This window comes from Solanum pennellii, chromosome 6, assembly GCF_001406875.1.
Source record: "Solanum pennellii chromosome 6, SPENNV200".
Taxonomy (NCBI): Eukaryota; Viridiplantae; Streptophyta; class Magnoliopsida; order Solanales; family Solanaceae; genus Solanum; species Solanum pennellii.
This window is the reverse complement of record NC_028642.1, coordinates 2,952,984-2,967,614: the sequence shown is the minus strand read 5'-3', so window position 1 is coordinate 2,967,614 and position 14,631 is coordinate 2,952,984. Positions and strand designations below refer to the sequence as shown.

The following is a 14,631-nucleotide window of genomic DNA, read 5'->3' as shown; positions in this document are numbered from 1 at the left end:
AATTATTACTATGTTTCAGTGTCAAACAAATCGAAATCGATGAAAACAAAATTTTTTACAAGTCTGAGAAAAGTTTTCCATTGTCAGCCATTTTGACAAAATATGGCTTCCTTTTCTCCCTCAACCTCCATTTCTTTAAAAGGAAAAAGAGGATTAATTAATTAGAAAGAAAAAATAATAACATTGAGTTAAAATTGACACACACACAAAAAAAAGTTGTGTACAAGCTAAGAACCTAGATGTTGTTTTTTAGTACAAAAAACTTACAATAAACCTAATTTGGTTCGACCTTTTTTCGGACCTATCCATACTGAAAATTTAGTGCACTGGACTATTCTTTTTCTTCTTTCTTTTTTTCACTACTAGAAATCAATCAATTCTGACTTACAACCCGTCAAACTCTAATCGAATTTTCGATGAAAAGTCCATCGGAAACATCCCCGCGAGTGCTTTTTCGATGGTTTTTAGACCGAATTCTCAATTAAAAGTCCGTTGGAAACATCTCAATCGAGTGTGTTCTTCGATCGAAACACTTTCGGAAACATCCCCTACAAGTGCTTTTTTGACGGTTTTTCGACCGAATTCCCAATTAAAAGTCCGTCGGAAACATCCCAATCGAGTGTATTTTCCGATCGAAATACCTTCGAAAACATTCCGTACGAGTGCTTTTTCGATGGTTTTTTGACGAAATTCTCGATTAAAAGCCCGTCAGAAACATCTCAATTGAGTGCTCCAATCGAAAGACCGTCGGAAACATCCCCTAAGAGTGCTTTTCCGACGATCTTTCGACCGAATTCCCATCCAAAAAAACATCTCAGACGGGTGCTTTTTTGATGGATTTTCGATTGATACGCGATCGAAAAATTGATTGATTTCTAGTAGCTATTGTATTTTTTTTTGTTAGTTATAACCAAATAGCTTTGGCATCAATGAACATTTGTTTGGCAGAAAGATCTTGTTAGCAATGGTAGCAACAACCAAGGTTGTTCAATCAGATTTTCGTTATACATTGAATTCAAATTACTCAACGATTTATTATATTCAACGATTTTGAATTAATGATTCAAAATCGTGAATCGTTTGTCCAATCATCTACGACGACAGATTTGAGATTCAAGATTTCGAATTGATGGAGAAGATGAAAAATTGATTTTTGAATATTGTGAAGTTGTTATAGATTGGAATAGATGCATATAAATCAATCTTTGTGATTTGTGGGAAAAGAAAATCTGTATAACGTGATTTGTGGGGGGAAAAAAACAGTTATGAGTTATTTTGTGAAAGAAAATCAATTTTATGTTACCATTCCATATTAAGCACAAGAAACAAGCTTATAAGGTATCATATATAATGTATCTGGATGAAATTTATGTATCCGGATGACTAATATTTTAAGGGATTTTTATAAAATAGAAAAGAGTAGGGATAGAATGTAATTTAGGGTCTAACACTATGGGATTTAAGTAAATTATACTAAAAAATATGATATAGGAGGCTTTGTGACAAGTGATTTAATAAGTAAACTTTAATTGCATTTGTCCTTATATAGTATATAAATCGTCATTATCATAAAAATAACTTTTAGCGGCAATAAATATATACATTAACAAAGAGTGCTAAATACTTTACCGGCATTAGTTAAATGTCATTGAATTCGATGTCGCTATAGGCTTTAGTGACATTCACAAAGAATGCTTATTGACGCAAAAAATATATGTTTATCGACAATTACACTAGTGTCATTAATTAAATATTGCTGCTAAAGATCATTTATGGTGTAGTGCGCATGTCAAATGGTTTTGAGTACGCAAAATCATAGTAATTGATAAGAAGATGATTCAAACAAGTTGAAATTGCCTAAATATTAAATTTTAACTTGGTTTCAAATTTTAACTTTGACCTCCAACTTTCATAGTGCACAAATAGGCACGTTAATTATCCTACCTTTTAATAAATAAACACGCGAGTCCTATTTGTTAAAGTGTTTATTTGTGCACTATAAAAGTTGGAGGTCAAAGTTAAAATATGAAGCCAAGTTAAGGGTCTAATATATGTATTATGCCTTTATGTTTCTTCTGAACGCGTACGGTTAAGTAACCGAAATTTAAATCCAAACGTGAATTTGAAATTTTAAGTTTATGAATTCTCGCAGTTTTTTGTTGGTCCCTGAACCCGCAATCCATAGGGTTCGATCGTAATTTATTATACATGTACTTCGGTAAATTCTTTCACATATACTAAGTTCTTCCAAATTTATACCATAATAACTTGAGAATATATACAACAACAACAATTATTACTATGATTTAGTCTCAAACAAATCGAAATTGACTAAAACGAAATTTTTTACAAGTCTGAGAAAAGTTTTCCATTGTCAGCCATTTTGACAAAATATGGCTTCCTTTTATCCCTCAACCTCCATTTCTTTAAAAGGAAAAAGAGGATTAATTAATTAGAAAAGATAAAATAATAACATTGGGTTAAAATTTACACACACAAAAAAAAAGTTGTGGACAAGCTAAGAACCTAGATGTTATTTTTAGTACAAAAACTTACAATAAACCTAATTTGGTCCGACCTTTTCTCGGACCTACCCACACTGAAAATTCAATGCATTAGACTATTCTTTTTCTTCTTTCTTTTTCACTACTAGAAATCAATCAATTCCGACTTACAACCCGTCAAACTCTAATCGAATTTTTGATGAAAAGTCTGTCGAAAACATCCCCGCGAGTGCTTTTTTGATGGTTTTTAGATCGAATTCCCAATTAAAGTCCCTTGGAAACATCTCAATCGAGTGTGTTCTTCGATCGAAACACCTTCGGAAACATCCCGTACAAGTGCTTTTTTGACGATTTTTCGATCGAATTCCCAATTAAAAGTCCGTTGGAAACATCCCAATTGAGTGTATTTTCCGATCGAAATACCTTCAAAAACATTCTGTACGAGTACTTTTAAGACGTTTTTTTGACGGAATTTTCAATTAAAAGTCCGTCACAATCGAGTGCTCAATCGAAAGACCGTCAGAAACATCCCCTAGAGTGCTTTTCCGACGATCTTTCGACCAAATTCCCATCCAAAAAAACATCTCAGACAGGTGCTTTTTTGACGAAATTTTCAATTAAAAGTCCGTCAGAAACATCTCAATCGAGTGCTCCAATCGAAAGACCGTCAGAAACATCCCCTAGAGTGCTTTTCCGACGATCTTTCGACCGAATTCCCATCCAAAAAAACATCTCAGACGTGTGCTTTTTTGACGGATTTTCGATTGATACGCGATCGAAAAATTGATTGATTTCTAATAGCTATTGTATTTTTTTTTTTTTGTTAGTTATAACCAAATAGCTTTGGCATCAATGAGCATTTGTTTGAGTGAACCATCAACTTGTAAGGATATAATATCCTTAGATGATCCAACATATTTTCCACCAATAAAAACAGCAGGAACACATGGATTACAACCTAAACTTCTCAATGCCCACTCCATTTCTTTCCCTTTTGGATCTTCATCAAGTTCATGAATTGCTGGACTTGCTCCAATATCATAAAATAGTGCTTTAATACTATGACACATAAAACATGAACTCTTTGTGAATATTACTGCTGCCTTCTTTGATGCCAACTCACCTATTCTATCCATAGCTAGCTCGATATCGATCGATACAAATAATTAATTGATATGTATGACCAAAATTATATGAAATATCGGAGAAAATTATGAAGAAAATATTGATTGATGATCACTAGTGTTATAAACTTTGTGTGGTAGATGGTGATGATATTTGAGGTTATTTATAGAGATTTTTACATATAGTAGATATGGATTACATTGTTTATCCAGAAAAGGCAAAAAAAAAAAATTATATTGATGCATAAATGAAAAGGCAATGTTCCTTAAAGATATTTTTCCTTTGGCTAAAGGAAAGAAAAAGCTACAAAGGAAAAAATAAATGTCATACGCCCTTTGAAAACTGAGTTTAACTTATGTACACTAACAATAATATAATTTTTAAGTGTTTTGATGATGGCAAATTTATTACCTTTCATTTAAAAAGAAAAATTGAAATGAGCTATATGAATTTCGCCGCTAATTTGTAGCTAAATATTTTGTGTATTACCTGGTTCTCTTTTTTATAATTTTGTTTAGCTACATAACTTGTTTATTGTAATTTAAATTTTATTAACTCGATATCTCTTCATTTGAAAATTACCCTATGCATATAGGTCAATTTCTTTTCTTTTTTTAAATTGTATATATACTATAATCCCTTAGTGTATATTATTTTTTTAGTTAGAGTTTCTTTAGTGAATATTCTAGTTCGACCAATTAGTTTATATTGAGATCATTTAAAAAAGACATATGTTACCAATTACAACATATTAAAATGCACTCATATAGAGTAAACTATTTTCTATTTCGAGTGTACATTAAACTAATTAATTCTCTAGATAATGACCCCTTAATGGTATGAAAAGTTGATAGACCATAACGATAATACCAGACTCCTGTAGAATGTTAGGATCGAATCCATACACACACTTGATGAATTAAGAACACAAGAACTTTCAAGAGAAAGAGATGAGAGATCTAGAGAGAGAAACCAATGTCTCGTGGTAATACCCCGTGAGTAAACTTCCACGGCGATGGGTATATATATTAATAATTCAGAGTATTTTAGATTACAGAGAATAAATATTGCAGCCTAATCAGTACATCCAATATTAATCAGGCTCCACAATCTAACGTAGAATTCCTACAACTTATTATATTAAAGGCAAAGATATTATTCCTTAAATCTTTTCTTGAAAAATTCTTTGTTTAGTGGGAAAATTAAAGCAATTCTAATTTTGGAGATCTAGAAACTAACACAGTACGTAATAGATACTTTTAATGATGTGTAAAGACAATGCTACTGGTACAGGAGATGTATAGGAATATCGAATAAAAATAATATATATATATATATATATATATATATATGAAAAAAACTCTTTAATAATTAATAATCTAAAAGATAATTAGAAGTAATTGCTCATAATGTTAGCTTAACTTAAAGAGATCAACTTATATCGACGGAGTGGATAAGAAAATTACACCGTCAGTTCACTTTTAGAAATATTTATTCTCTTTCTCTAACTTAAATACGAATGATTAAAAAAAAATTGTTTATAGCATCAGATCAACGTAATGTTAATGTTGTATTATTAGTTATTTGAAACAATAATATGAAACTAAACAAAACATTCATGGTTAATGTAAAGCATTATTGATATGTTGAAAAATTAAACAAAATCAACGTAATGTTATAGCAATATGATTATTATTGGTAGAGAACTTAGAGGATCTTCAGATGATGTGGAAAAAGATAAGAGCTTATCCAATATTTTTTGTTTTTATAACCTTTCTTTATCTATGAGATTCAATATTCTTTGATCACTAGGGTCTAGAGATGTGTCTCAATTTTAACCAAGTTAATACTCTTTTATTCTATTATATTTCCTTTTTTATTATTCTTATCGAATATCAAAACAAATCATTAAAATTATTTACTGTCAAGAGTTTACCGTTGACCTAAACACTTTAGGATAAAATATTCACGTAGTTTGATCTATGTACTCTTTGCATTTAAAGTTTCCTCTTCTGCCTCAATCATCATTGGAATCGTTATCACTTGGTTGGTAGTGTATACAAATAACGTTGTTAAATAGAATGTATTAATAATACTTACCATTTATAATTTTTGAATTAGTAATGCTTACATCAGTTATACATAGATTATTTCTAATGCTTTGATTCTGATGTATTAAAAATAGCATGTGTCTCATAAAAACATTTATTTCTAAAAATACCCTTCATAATTATGATGAATAAGACGTAAAAAAAATATTATGAGGGGTAATAGAGTCTTTTACCGTGCTAAAACATGCATTAGCAACATGTAGAAGTCTATACACAATAGAGTGTATAACTAATGGCAACATTAGTTATACATAGCATAAAAAATGTACCAAACAAGATACGACTAGTACATAGAGTTGCGCATGCATTATTTTTGTTGATATACTCTACCAAACAACCCCTTAGTTCTAAAGAAACTAAGAGAGATTTATATAGATCAAAACTAAGGGACAGAGTATCTTGTGGTGATAGAGATGCATCTTAATTTGCTTCATCTCTTTCTCTAGTCTGGTGCAGAAAGCATCCCGCATTTACGCAGGGTGGGGGGAAGGGCCGGGCCGCAACCTAACTGGTCCAAATAATGACACATTCCTATATTTAGATAAGTTGCAACTTCATACCATTGATAAAATGAGACAATGAGGAGAAGCTTCCAATTTTAAAGAAGATAACATTAAGCTATTTATTGATGATAAATATACAGAAATTACCAGGAAAGCATTAAATAAGGCTTGATGTTTACAATAACTTCACTGGCCAACTTCCCCGACTCAACAGTTGCATATTCGGGATTGAAGAAGTACCAGATGCTGCACTATGAGAAGGGATCCGCCTTGGATCCTGTAACAAATCCGGGTTGTTACTCTGGCGATGAAATAGGAGCCAAAGTAAGGGAAGATCCCGACATCTAAGGGGCATTCGGTATATCAGGAAGAGAAGAAGCTGATGGACTATATCGTCCTGTTCCCATAGGATGATCGAATTTACATGTGCCACCAAATTTGCAGAATCCTCTTTGCATGTAAAAGGAACAAGGCTGCACCCCCTGCTTTCAGAATGAAATTTAGTCGAGTATCCAAACAGGTAACGAGTTACACACACAGCAATACTACAGACTCAAGAAAGATCATATAACAAGATGCTATCTCCTAGCTCAAATATGTAAAAGTGTCAGTAAAGGTTCAGATATGTTAAAACTCAGCTAGACAAAGGAGGAGATAAGAAATACATAAAATGTACACCGATTATGAAACCTTTGAAGCCTGCATTCATAAGCCAGAGAAAAACAACACAGTAACCCTTTTAATAGTTATACAAGCAGACGAGTGTACTAGAAACTACAAGGATAATTAAAAAAACAGCCTGAAAGAAAGGAGAGGAATTTACACTTCTTCCAAGAAAGAAACAGAAAGAAGTATTCTTGTATCAGACTTAAGATGATAACAAGCATGCTTGCTTATACTGGAACAATCCAAGGAGACTGACATCTCTAGTGTTCTGAAGTTGGAAGATATGCTGCCATCATTTTGGCATTTGAAAATTAGACAATTGCGAAATTTCAACTGTTTGTAATCTGTGGGGACAGGCATTAACGCTAGATATCGTGACATTTTCAAATTGTAACAAATTATGTTTTCATTTCATGGGACTGATAACTAACAGCAGCCTAATAAGTCATAGGGACCAGCTATAATTTCAAACGCAAGTTTGAACAGAGACTGCTGCAGAACAGATAAGAGAAGTCAGACTGCCCTTTTGCAGTTCCTCTACATGGCACAGAGCATGCAATAGGCAAGTATCTCCATAGCTCCAAGAAGAACAGTGAATATAGATTCAATAAACTAATACTTCTTGAATTCGGTAAACAACCAAGCGGAAGGCAAGCAAAGGACAGCATGCATACAAAATCTTCCAAATCACAATGCATCCAGCAGCATAATAAGTCTTGACGTGATCTCAATTTTCAGGCAGGACCAGATGAACAACAATGTCCATCACAGAGTACCCATATTGGATTATAAATTAGTGATGCCAAGTCAAACAAAAGGGAGAACGAAGGATATTGATCATACCGGACGCAAAGGAAGGCCTAAGGGACTGAAAGTACAATCTATCTTTGATGCAATCCAGTCAGCAGGATGATGAAATTTACAGGACGATCCAAATTTACAGTCCCCAGTTTTCATGTAATATTGACATACTGGTTGGCCTGGTCTTTCTGGAAAACGATTTTCTCTCAGTGCACTGCTTGAAGGGCCAGCAGCAGAGTGTAATGGAGAGTAAGGTGCTGCAAAGGCAGCCGTAGAAGATGCTAGTTGTGGCATCCCATAAATTGATGCCATCCCAGCAGAGGGTTGAGCACCAGGAGAAAGTGCAGGACTCACTGGTCCCTGCAAAAAGCAAATTAATCACCCCATAAGATTATTATTTAAGTCATATCAGAATGTTGATTGAGAGAATATCTCTATCATTACCGAGTAAGTGCTCCAGTTCTGAATGGTCACCACTCCTGGGTGAAGCAAAACTGGACCATAAGTACCAGGTACATAAGGACCAGGTAAGAGTTGAGGTCCTGCTACTCTAGAGCTAGTTGATGTACTGTTATATTCTTCAGGAGGAGCAGGAAGAGAAGGCGATGTTGGATAAAATGGGCGTGCAGTCGCTGGCGCTGATACCTCGGCATGGTCAGGATGATGGAATTTACATGTTATACCAAATTTGCATTGCCCCGTTTTCAAATAATAGGAGCATTCTCTTTCCTCCTGTTGCAATTGATGAAGTTCAAGAGATCTTAGATAACCTTATTGGTAGAGAACACAAATGCATACATACATGATACGACGCAACAGATCAATTACCGGATGTAATGGGTATCCATAAACATTTAGTGATATATTGCTCAACGATCCACCCAAGTTTCTTGGATGGTGGAACTTGCATGATGCACCAAATTTACAGGTTGCTGTTCTTAGATAGTACTGCAAACAGAAATTATCCATTCATCACACATTAAATCAATATTCTGTCCACATAATGAAAAGAAAAAACAGAAATGAAGGACACGCATACTTGATCAAACACGAACAATCTCAGGATGAGAGATAGAGTTACCTGGCATGTAGGCTCTCCTATTCGTTCTGGATATTCAGTACTTTCCAACAGCACAGCACCAACCTGAAATCCAAGCGACTCCCAAGTAAGGCTTAAAAGAACTCATGCTTGCAGCTTGCCATTCCAAGAAACTACTAGAATATCCACAAGATGAAAAAATCTAACCATTTATTATCATTATAGTCTTTCCTCACGCACTCAAGTTTTAATTAGATGCCTTAGCTTTTCTCAGGAACTCACTCTTACTAGGTGTCAGTCCAGTGGCTACTCACTCTAAACTAGGCCTAATTAAAATGTAAAGTTAACTCCAAGTTACTAACGGTGTATAGTTTTCTTTTACATCACCAATGTGACATTAACCTGTCCGTGTACACAAGTTAAATCCAATTGAATAAGCTTGTGGGTTCGCGATTCTCTATGAAACTATAGGCATTACACAACTAATGACTATAGTAAGCAGGGGCGGATCTAGCCTCTTATCCACAACCTTCCGTTCAAACTCTATATTCAGTTGCTGAAGTATATTAACTTGAGGACGCGTAGTTGGAATCCATACACTTCAAATCCAGAATTCGTCTATTGATAGTAAGCTTAATTAAGACAAACATACAACTATTACACGAGATCAACAACTTACAGAGCTACGATCAGGAGGATGATTATACCGGCATTTAGCACCATATCCACAAGACCCTGTACGCATATAGAAAGAACAATTCGATGTCCCGGACCTTTCCGGGTATGGTTCCCTCCTCCACAACCCCAACCTCCTCATTGATTCTACATTGTCAAAAACACACAAAAAAAACACCCATTTGAGTCATCAAAAACCCTAAATAAAAATTTTAAAAATCAACCCCAAAATTCAAATTCATCATAGCAAAAATACAGATGGAAAGTTGTTCCTTTCAATGAAATGAACAAATGAAAAGATAAAAACTGTACACTATAAATCCTGTATTTTCTATTTATTTTTTTTTTAATTTCTCTGCCATGCTGGTGCAATGACCATGCCGGGAATCTAAGTAACTCATTCCATTAGCTACTAGAAATTTCATCTTGTTGGCCAGAATATTCTCATTATATTTAAAAATTTATCAAAAAAAATTATTAAATTTTGTTTATATGAAAACCTACCTTCAAGACCGGTTTCGGGTCCAACAGGAACCCATTCCGACTGTCGATCGGAGTGTGACCCACCGTATAACTCCATTTTTACCTGAATCTGCTTCGCTTCAGCTAACAAAAACTGGAAGAATCAACCAAAAAAAAAAACCTAAACTGATCAAAAAAAGTAGATCGTGTATATATATGTACAGAAAAAAAAAATCAATTTGTGTGTAGATTATGAGTAGTGAGTAGGAAAAAAAAACACAGAGTGAGTGTGTGTTTATGGTGTTTTCTCTCTCTAGAAGTAGAGAGAAAGAGAGACTGTTTGCACAGTGAGTTCAGCTCTGTGAACTGTGAAGTGAAGCTATTTTGTTTCTTTGACAGCATTTTGCCTTTATATTTTCTTTCATTTTCTATTTTCTTCTTCTCTGTACCCGCCAAAGTATGGCCAAATGGGGCTATGCATTAAATTACATCCAAAATTGATATCGAAAAAACTCCTAAATTTGACGTAAATTATTAGTTTCATTTTTAAATTATTGATATTTTAGAACATTAAATTTAGATACATTTTAATTTGACATATGACATAATAAGTGATGATTAATTTTTTATAAAAGCATGGAGCTCTTAATAAAAAAATATCAAAAATATTCTTTAACTTAATGATTATGGGTGTATTTCAATCTAATCGCAAGATTGACGATACATTTAGGTTAACTTGGTCAATCTTAAAACAGTCAATAGTTTGGGATGAAATTAATTATAACTTGTGTTAAGTTTAAGAGTATTTTTAATATTTCACTCTTTTAATACTCTTTGAGTTTCTTTATAATAGTCATGATAGAGTTTTGCACAACCCTTAAGAAAAATAATGACAAAAAGTATTGTTATACTAATATGTCTCTTATTAATTCTTTAAGTGCCTCATGTACAACCTTAGCTTGGCATTCACCTTGTTGTTAATCATATTTTTGGAAAAAGAATAATTCATAAACATGTTACTTAATTTGACGTTAACTTGTCGTTAGCTGAAAATTATGACTGTTAACTTTGGTATGCATATTTAACTTGTATAAAATTAAATAAATGAACACATTCTTCCTATAAGGCACCTTATATTAATAATTTTGTGTCCTACGCAGTGTCCTACATGTATTATATCATGTAGGATATTTGTGTCTACTTATTCAATTTTATACAAGTTTCAGTGTATATTTATGCACACTCAAAGTTAGATGCCATAGTTGTCCGTTGAAGTTAGGTTAAGGGTTATGTTTATGTATCATGCTTTTGGAAAATGTTGTTGACACCTCATCATAGTTTATTTACTACTTCACTTATTTCATCCTTACTCCATATCAAAATGCAGATTAAGGGAGAAAGACTTTGATTAGAAAAGGAGTCTCCTTGCGTATGGTCTGTTCGTAATTCACTTGACTGACTACGACACTAGCCGTAAGAAATTAAGCTACTACTTCTGACTTAGATGTCCTGAAATTTACATATTTAGATTGATTACGATCTAAATCTTCATCTATATCTATATGCCTCTTAATTCTAAAATAATTAATGTTAAGGACAAAGTTGAAAAAAATTAATTAATTCTCTCTTAATTGTTTCAATTGGCAACTACTTTAAATAATTTTTTTTGATATACATGATAATTAAAAAGTAAATATTTTTCAATAGAGTCTAAGCTAAAACTACTCAATTTTAATCAATACGTATGTAATATTTTGCATTTGTACTTTCATGAGATGTGTATGACACACATTATGAATGTTGTTGTTCAGAATAGTTTAATAGCAAAAATTGTTATGTTTGAAAATATTCTTTGATGTCTCAAGTTCCAACTATTCATAAAAAATAAATAAATAAATTGGATATTCTTTAATGTACCAAATATTCACAAAATGTGAAAAGCACCTAAATAATCACTTGCTTTCAAAATAATCAATTTCTTTGCTTTCGAAATAAATCAATTTTCAAAACAAAGCACTAGAGAGAACATATGTTTAAAGTCGGATAATAAAGAAATATAATTTTTTTTGAAATAAAGTATGAAACTAAGACCTTTTTAAATTTTTGTTCTTTATTCATTTGATAAATAATTATATGAATTCGAAATCGACACAAAGCTTCATCAAAAATTGAAAACGGTTGAAAAACAACAACAAATTCCTTTTTATTAATATATTCAAAATAATTTTACGGTAGCTTATTCAAATTTATTTGACTTTTAAATTAATTATTTAGTAATATTTCAAATATTTATTGAATTCCACTTAAAGCCACTAAAAATTTTAATGGATTATCTCTATATATTCCCTTGAACTTTCATGTGAGCTATATTACTCACCTCATTAATATTATTGTTTAAAATAATTTTTAAAAAAAAGATTCTGTCTATTAAACGTGTTTGGCATGCAGTGAAATACATTAAGAATGTGGTTTTTATTTTATTATATTTTTTGTGTCTATTAAATATAATAGACGAATGATAAAATCTAATAAAAAATTTGCTTCGATTAGTAAGCTAGTTGCATAAATTATATCATTTTGTTTAATTATATACCTTTAACTAGATAAATTATAAATATTCATATATTTTCTACGCGAAATAAATGTATATAACTAAAAAAGATGAAGCGTTAAATTAAAGCATTCTATTAAAGTTTCATGCATTCAATTAAAATATGAATAAAATATTTTGATAACTAATTTATGGAAACTTAAAATATTATATATATATATATTCTTAATTAATAAAATAAAATAAAATAAAATCAGCAACCGACACTTGTTTTTATTTGAAAATTTGAAATTACTATTATGACCTTCACCGTAGTTGTTACGATTGTGTTTCGTCATAGAGCATCCGTGATAGTGTTTGATCATCAAAGTACATTGGAATTATGTTTAAAGGTCCCCACTATATTTGTCTTTTTCCAAGTAATTGAATGAATATGACATTTAATATTTAAGTTTTTACTTTGATTAGAGTAGTAGTTAGTTAACATTTGCTAATAATTGTTATTACATATGTACTTTTGGGACGTTCCGTTACTGGTTAGAGTTATGCAGATATTAGTTATGCATGTATTAGCTATGCAGGGTTTAGTTATGCAAAGTTTAGTTATCTTTCTCTTCTTAGTTCTCTTTCTTTTTGATCGTATTCCTCTTTCAAGTGCATTAAGAAGAGACTTGCGGTTATAATAAATCTTTGATGGATTGAAAGTGCATAAGTAGTTTCTAAAGTTGTTGAGTTTGACTTCTATTAGGGGAAGAAATCATCTTTAAGAGAGCAAATCTCTCTGTCTAGGAAATATGCGCTTACTAAGTTTGTATTTGAGCTCTATGTCTTTATGTTGATTTTATGCAAATACTTTTTAATTTCTCTCTATATATATTTATATATTTCAAAATGAGGTTAATGGATGCTCAAGCACCGAACAGACTCTACATAGGTCCGACCCTATCAAAGACGAGGGTGGAAAGAATTTAAGGACGTTTTAATTCTTGTTAGCAGAAGAAATAGATGGTGGAGAGAATTGAGTTGACTATTGCTTTGGGTCATCGAGAAACTTCGTTAGAGTGGAAAAACACAGAAAGATTGTTGTGTACACACACGTCATATACAATATTTTACGTGATAATTTGCGTCTACGTGATATTCGACATGTATCATGTTATATAAAACTCATATGTCTACTTATTCAATTTTAAAAAGTGTCTATTAGGACATACAAAAAATTAAACAACATAAATATAAGATAAAATTAAATTAAATAACATATTTATATATTACGCCTATTTTGTATTTTGTTTACTTTGTTCAATTTATAACAAAGAAAATGAAAGTGGTATAATTGTTATTATGTTGTTTTTAAGGGGTGAAATAGTAATTAGACATGAAGTGAAAAAAGGCAATGATATCATGAGAAGACAGACATGACACAGTGACAGTTTGGTAGGCTTCTGAAGGAACCAATTAAAGATGTACACGTGTAATTGTACTATATTACTACTTGTGGGGCCTACAAATTAAATCTCCTCTGAAACAAGCCACCTCATATGTGTTATTGGTTAGAGTCCACTTGACATAATAGGTAACTCCTGCATATACAAGTTAAATCCCAAATAAAATTGTGAGGATATAATATTCTATATTAAATCATCTGCGATCCCTTAAAATTTTTTATTATATAGATGAGTTAAGTTAAGAACGATCAAAAATAAATTTATGAATTTTCATAAAGATTTTAGAATGTTTCTTTTTATGTTATGGTATCAAGAAATTTTTGTAATAGATTTGTAATGACAAAACAATCAAATATTCTAAAATAATAATTTGTTAAAATCTAAAAAATTGATTTACGCGATGTTTGTCTAAAAAAATCAGATTAATATGTTACAATTAATATGATTAATATTCCTCTATATTATAAAGTAAAGACCTTTCTTACTATGAGGACATATTACTCGTACCATTTTTTTTTTATAAAACATCAAATTTTTTATTTTTCATATTAAAATAAATTACATATTAATATAAGTAAATAAATTTATAGTGTGAAAATTCTTTACATTAATATGTATATGACATAAACATATTAAAATATATAATTTGTACTCCATTTTTCATAAATAATTTTCAACTATAAATAAATTATCTCTTATAATTTTCATATTGTTTCATTATGACCATTAATATATGACATATATAT

At 31.4% G+C, this 14,631-nt stretch overlaps 2 protein-coding genes across 3 annotated transcripts; both read right to left on the bottom strand.

Moving 5' to 3' along the window:
* Nucleotides 1–2,507: 2,507 nt before the first annotated feature.
* Nucleotides 2,508–3,816, bottom strand: LOC107022067 (glutaredoxin-C11-like). The gene has a single exon (XM_015222790.2). It carries the CDS (start codon nucleotides 3,638–3,640, stop codon nucleotides 3,332–3,334), a length of 309 nt encoding a protein of 102 aa, XP_015078276.1. The 5' UTR covers nucleotides 3,641–3,816; the 3' UTR covers nucleotides 2,508–3,331.
* Nucleotides 3,817–6,274: 2,458 nt separating this feature from the next.
* LOC107022045 (zinc finger CCCH domain-containing protein 32-like) lies at nucleotides 6,275–10,308 on the bottom strand. 2 transcript variants are annotated; one of them, XM_027918093.1, is made up of 7 exons: nucleotides 9,929–10,308; nucleotides 9,457–9,571; nucleotides 8,792–8,854; nucleotides 8,539–8,658; nucleotides 8,155–8,442; nucleotides 7,753–8,070; nucleotides 6,275–6,725 (listed from the first exon to the last, which is right to left on the bottom strand). In XM_027918093.1, the coding sequence occupies exons 2-7, from the start codon at nucleotides 9,460–9,462 to the stop codon at nucleotides 6,588–6,590; spliced, it is 933 nt and encodes a 310-aa protein (XP_027773894.1). In that variant the 5' UTR covers nucleotides 9,463–9,571; nucleotides 9,929–10,308; the 3' UTR covers nucleotides 6,275–6,587. The 2 variants fall into 2 exon arrangements, with proteins under 2 accessions (XP_027773894.1, XP_015078250.1); XM_015222764.2 differs by having other exon boundaries at nucleotides 9,429–9,571; nucleotides 9,929–10,307.
* Between the last annotated feature and the right edge of the window lie 4,323 nt (nucleotides 10,309–14,631).

Coding starts and splice junctions, on each gene's coding strand:
- LOC107022067 (XM_015222790.2), bottom strand. CDS start 3,640: ATGGATAGAATAGGTGAGTTGGCATCAAAGAAGGCAGCAGTAATATTC.
- LOC107022045 (XM_015222764.2), bottom strand. CDS start 10,004: ATGGAGTTATACGGTGGGTCACACTCCGATCGACAGTCGGAATGGGTT. Junction 9,572..9,928: donor ACCCGAAACCGGTCTTGAAG/GTAGGTTTTCAT, acceptor TTGACAATGTAG/AATCAATGAGGAGGTTGGGG. Junction 8,855..9,428: donor ATCCTCCTGATCGTAGCTCT/GTAAGTTGTTGA, acceptor CTTGGATTTCAG/GTTGGTGCTGTGCTGTTGGA.